At 40.1% G+C, this 5,919-nt stretch overlaps 1 protein-coding gene and 1 long non-coding RNA gene across 3 annotated transcripts in view; both read right to left on the bottom strand.

Annotated features, from left to right (window-relative positions):
• Positions 1-392: 392 nt before the first annotated feature.
• The window catches only part of LOC112502200 (probable serine/threonine protein kinase IRE), a 24,449-nt gene continuing 18,922 nt past the window's right edge, over positions 393-5,919 (bottom strand). The window contains 6 exon segments of the mRNA XM_025106054.1: positions 393-728; positions 1,327-1,407; positions 2,010-2,177; positions 2,340-2,396; positions 2,481-2,532; positions 2,822-2,910. Of these exon segments, the coding sequence (XP_024961822.1) occupies positions 648-728; positions 1,327-1,407; positions 2,010-2,177; positions 2,340-2,396; positions 2,481-2,532; positions 2,822-2,910 (528 nt within the window). The 3' untranslated portion in view covers positions 393-647.
• On the bottom strand, positions 3,207-4,030 carry LOC112502201. 2 transcript variants are annotated; one of them, XR_003067649.1, is made up of 2 exons: positions 3,790-4,030; positions 3,207-3,674 (listed from the first exon to the last, which is right to left on the bottom strand). It is a non-coding gene; the product is annotated as an uncharacterized LOC112502201 (long non-coding RNA). The 2 variants fall into 2 exon arrangements; XR_003067648.1 differs by having other exon boundaries at positions 3,207-3,714; positions 3,790-4,026.

Here is a 5,919-nt window from a genome sequence, read left to right as displayed (position 1 = left end):
TTATAGGGGTATAAAGTGTAAATTTAAAAATATAATTTTAAAAAAATCTGTTGTGAGTGTATGTGAGAAGATGAAGGGGTGAAAAAATGATATAAATAGTATCTTGGTCATTTAGTATTTTAAGACTTTTGTTAAATTTGTTTTATAAGATAGTATAGATAAAGGTACATTCACATATATTATGTAAAAGTTATATTTCTCACACTTGTTACTGAAAATGACGAATTCGTGTTATGGTTAGAAAGAATTGAATCACTTGGTATTCATTTTTAATATTTTGGTTTTGCATGTTTCATAAAAACGGCTACACCACCAAGGGATTACTCCCTCCCTCTTGACTTATAAGAAAAACACAACTTTGCTCAATCCATAAGTAGAGTTTGTGCAACCCAAATTCGAATTTATTTCATACTCAAGTTACAAAAGCAAAGAAAGAGTATGTATGTGCTTTAAAATTAAGAAAACACACTTCTCTACCGCCTGAAACAAAAGGAGGCGGCTTAATGGGATATCGACTTTTTTTTAACCACGGGTGTATCGGGCCAACTTGCTGGCACCTCGACTAATCCCACAGGCCTGCCAGGAAAATCCTCAGTGCCTTGCAACTAAAACAAGGCAGCAGTTATTAATTTACCTTTGCTTAATTCTCATGGTTTTGGACTTCCTATTGATTCTTGAGCACTCTTTACAAGCATATCATAATTGATAGAAGCCAGCTGAGACAAGTTCTGTACATCATCAAAACAAAAGGATCATCTTCTTTTCCTCACAACATGCCTCTTGGTTGGAGGATATAGTTCAAACCAAATAGATTTAAGTAAATATTTTAGAGAATTATTCATAATATATAAGATATTCATTATTAATGAACAGATGCATGATATTCATGAATATTTAGGTATATTTATCATGAATAATTTATGAAATACTTGGTTCTTAAAATATTTATGATTCCTAAATGAACTTTTTTTTTTTTGATTAACCTGGATATCCAACCCGCTATGCGAGCAGACTAATCCCAGGGCAACCACCTGCTTTGCAAATAGCCCGGAGTCACTGCATTTGAACCTCCGTGGCCACAAGAGGATTTTTATTCCTTCTTGGATTTGAACCTGGACCTCCTGGTACTTTTGACCTTTGGAGCCAAGCTCAAACCAATCAGGCACCACCCTTGTGGTTTAAATATAAACTTCCTACTAAGGTAAATATGAACTTAAATACCGAGGGCCTTTGGTTTAAGAGCCCACCAACCTCAAGGTTGAGGTTCCGAGCCTAACAAAAGACAAAAAAGTGGCCGGGTGTGTGTATCGCCAAAAAAAATGTTACCTTAAATGAGAAATTACTGAATGAGTAATTCACATTGAGAGCTGAAGCACCAAATTCAGCCAGGTTACTACATTCATCACCCTGCTTAAACAACCAGAGGATTGGAAATCAAAAACAACTTCAGGTAGGCAAAACCAACAGATGAGATTCACCAACGGGTAGACTACAGAAGTGTCTTTACCCCCCTTAATGTACTTCATCATTAGATGAGGCGCCTGCGTCTTCATAAAAAGAAGCTTGAGCAAAACTATAAGAATCACATTGCTAGCCACCTTAACTTTTATAGAACATGGAAGAAAGGATGAATGGACACACTCATATCGTCCAGAAGAGGAAATAGTCAGGGAATAAATACATGAAGTAAAAACAAGCCCCTAATAGCCAAATAAAAATCTACAAGTTTGCGAACCATGGGTGCATCTAGCATCAGATGACCAAAGTATTATCTTGATTTATGATGGTTCATTAGCAGTTATTATGGCCTTCTGATCAGAGTCAAAACCAAGTCATTGTGTAAAGTGAACTTAACTACTGTCTCCAAGGAAATGGACATGTTAAGGTTGATTTGTTAAATAAAAGTTAAGTTTATCTAGGAATCTGTGATTTGTTTATTGATCAACATATGTTCAGTAAGACACTATAAGATAAGATGGTGACAATATCATGCCAAGAAATCACTGTACCTCTTCATCTAACATGTTGACGTATGAACTATCACCACATGTGCTGCCTGTATCAGACATATCATCAAAGTCACTACCTCCATCGACTTGCTCATCTTCGGGATTCCAAATATACCGGCTCATAAAATAACTGGTGTCATGCGCTTCGGCAGATGGTATGAATGTGGCCTGCAGGAATGAATTCTTATGGCAGTTGTTAAACATAAACAAGTTATTCTTTCAGAGAAAAGTTAGCCACAGCTTAAGTTTAAAAGATCTACACTTTCATGAATTGAGTGGAAGATGAAGAGTTATTCTTCAGAAAAGTATTGACATGAAAGATCAAATTACCTTCTGCCTTGCAAGTGTATCCCAGTGGATATTCCTAAAGAAATGGTGTGTCTTTACCTATTTATAATAAATGACAAATGATTCATGAGCTTCATTAGCCTTTTCTGTTGAATATATTATCATAACTGGAGGAAATTTTACCTCTCCAGCCCCCGTTACACCGAGACGTTGAACTGGATTTTCGGTCAGCAACCTGAAATAAAACAAAAAATTGATGTTTTCAGAAGAGGGAAAATCCTTCACTATTCGGGTCAGAAACCTGAATATTTTTACTATCATTCTTCTGTTCTTTTTTTTTTCTCTATGGCAAGGGCCGTTGTCACCAGTTGTAAAGAAGATGAACTTTCATTGGACATCTGTCTGGTCTTCTTGATTTGGTATTCAAAGGAACAGAATAAAACATGATGGGTTGCCACTTGCATGATTATTGACTATAAGCAACTAATATTGCAAAGAATAAAAATTTAAATCCTAAAACTTACTTGTTAATCAGATCATATGCTTCATAACTCATCTCCTCTGGAACCTTGGGCCATGGTATGTCTCTGTTCATAATATTGGCAAAAACTTGCTGCACCAATACAAGATGATTAGTTTTAAATTGTATACGCATTGCTGACATAACAACAGGAGTTATTGGCTCCTAAACATGCACATGTAACCAAAGGGCCTTTGGCCTAGCGGTATTGTAGCCTTTTGGCCTCCTAGAAGGTCAGGGGTTCAAAACTCACCAAAGGTGAGGAGGGTGTGTGAGTTTATTTGTTGTATTTGCAGTATATAAATATTATATACTTCAAAAAAATATGCACATGTATCATAGATGATGGTCTCCGGTAGCCTAACATTTTGCACAGCTAGTATCATTATTCAACAGTGTAAAATTGAATGATGAAATTGGAAGATTACATAAGAATTTACAGCATTCGGGAGGCTGTTACTCTCCCTACCTCATGCCCTTTACATTTCTACAGAACTCGATACCCTTTTCAGTATCTAGCATCTCTTATTCATACTATCTATGCAAAAGAAAGTAAAATAACCCCTTATTACAAACCCCTGTATTACCCACTTGTACTACTCCCCTGCAGTAGCCACTTATAACAATACTCGCTCACCAACTCTAACCTTGACCATAGGATGAAGACTCTTAATAATTAATCCATAGGATGAGCGTATCCTTGACCTTTTACTACCAGTCAAGCCTGGAATCTGGCAATGTTTCCATATGTCCTATACTTGACGGTGAATATCCATTTACATCAAACCATGAGCTTTCCTTCTGCCGTAAATCGTGTGTCCTTTAACTGACTACCTCCGACCCGGATGTTTTTGTGCCTATTTAACAGAATATGTTGTCCAATGATGAAACAAAGTCCTGTATGATGTCGAGAATCTTTTATAGAAAATATAGTTTCCAATTATGTAAGTAGTACATTTCCGAATGCCTTACCTCAAGGAAATTGGATTATCATAATCATCAACAAGATGAATAACAGATTCACTTGACTCAGTAGTATCCGCCTTCTTCTAGGGAAATTGAACTCAGTCAAATGCTTGGTCGGTGTCTGTTATTTTCTCTTGGTTTTCTCCTATAGGCTTTGATATTGTCAACAGAGTTGAGAAAGAGGCTGAATTTGAGATGACTGAGACTCGTGAGAAGAATTAGGTTATGAGAGAAATGCTCTCCATCCCAAAACAGGAGGAGAGGATAACTATAAATGTACAAAAAAGTTACACTTTGCAGCCCTGAAACAATAAATACATACAAGGGCTAAAACGAAAAAATGAATGATAAATAGGAGACTCTACATATGTCTAATATCCCCCTCAAGCGAGACGGTGGCGGCCGCACAAAGAGAAGCTCTCGAAAGAACTCAAACTGTGTCGAGGGAGGCTTTTGGTGAAAATATCTGCCACCTAAAGCTTGGTAGGAACAAATCGAGTGTGAAGTTTCCCGGACGCGACAAGTTCCCAGACAAAATGATAATCCAAGTCAATGTGTTTTGCTCGTTTATGAGACACCAGATTTTGTGTGAGAAACAGAGCACTCTTGTTGTCACGAAGAAGAGTAGGACGAGCTGGCAGCAGGGCATGAAGTTCACGTAGAAAATGAGTGAGCCACACAATTTCGGCTGCCATGTTGGCCATGGCACGGTACTCAGACTCACAGCTAGAGCGGGAGACAGTGGGTTGCTTTTTGGCACTCCAAGAGACGAGATTACCCCCCAGAAAGATCGAGTAGCCATAGGTGGAGCGACGAGTCTCAAGACACCGARCCCAATCCGYATCAGAGTAACCAAGGATGTTAGCGGACTTGGTTSGGSTAAAGTGCAACCCATATGACATAGTGCCTTTTACATATCGAAGAATCCGTTTAACAACCTGAAAAGGGGGAACCGTCGGAGCTTGTAGGAACTGACTAACTTGATTCACAGCATAGGAGATATCTGGACGAGTAATTGTTAAGTACTGAAGTGCCCCTACCAAGGACCGATAGTGAGTAGGGTCGTGAAACAAGTCACCCGAGGTTGTAAAGGCGATGTTAGCGGCAAGCGGGGTGGCAACTGGTTTTGAATCGAGTAACTGAGCACGCTCCAGGATGTCACGAACATACTTGGACTGACTTAAGAAGAGGCTAGAGTCAGCGTGTGTTACTTCCAACCCAAGAAAGAAGTTGAGGCGACCAAGATCCTTGATGGCAAACTGCGCATGCAACTTATCAATGAATCGCCGGATAAGCTGATTGTCGCTTCCTGTGATAATTAAGTCATTAACATAAACAAGTATAAGATGCACGAGTCGCGTTTAAACACAAACAACGACGTGTCGGCCCGACTGCAGACGAAACCATTTGCCACCAAAAAGTTGCTAAGACGATGAAACCAGGCCCGTGGGGCTTGTTTTAAACCATAGAGCGCTTTATTTAGCCGACAAACATGATCTGGGCGACTGGCATCCTGGAAACCTGGCGGTTGTTCCATAAAAACAAGTTCATTGAGGTCCCCTATTAAGGAAGGCGTTGTTAACATCGAGCTGATGTAGTTTCCACTGTTTAATAGCAGCCAAGGAAAGAACAACACGAATAGTGGACGCTTTAACCACGGGACTGAACGTTTGAGAAAAATCGAGGCCCGGAATCTAATTGAACCCTTGAGCAACGAGACGAGCTTTGTGTCGTTCAACGGAGCCATCGGCATGATACTTGGTGCGATATAACCATTTACAGCCCACAACGTTATGATGAGGTGGTCGGGGAACAAGCATCCATGTTTGGTTACGGCGGAGCGCATCCATTTCTTTGTTCATAGCGGTCACCCAAGCGGGATGTTTGACGGCCGTTTTGAAACTGCGTGGGTCAGTGGCACCGAAGAGAGCCGAGGAGATGGTTTTGTGGGCCAAGTCCACGCGATGTTTGGGCTTGAAAATGCCAGACTTAGCCCGGGTTTGCATGGGGTGACCACCGGTAGTGGGCTCGACGGTGGGCTGAACAGGAGCAGTAGCATCAACAACCGGTGTCGATTGAACAGTGGCAGGTGCGGGGTGAGTCGGGGCAATGGTAAGAGGAGTCCGATCAGGTTCA

Source organism: Cynara cardunculus, unplaced genomic scaffold, assembly GCF_001531365.2.
Source record: "Cynara cardunculus var. scolymus isolate 2C unplaced genomic scaffold, CcrdV1 Un_Scaffold_1076, whole genome shotgun sequence".
NCBI lineage: Eukaryota > Viridiplantae > Streptophyta > Magnoliopsida > Asterales > Asteraceae > Cynara > Cynara cardunculus.
Note: the sequence above shows the minus strand (reverse complement) of the source record. Positions and strands in the feature narration are given on the sequence as shown.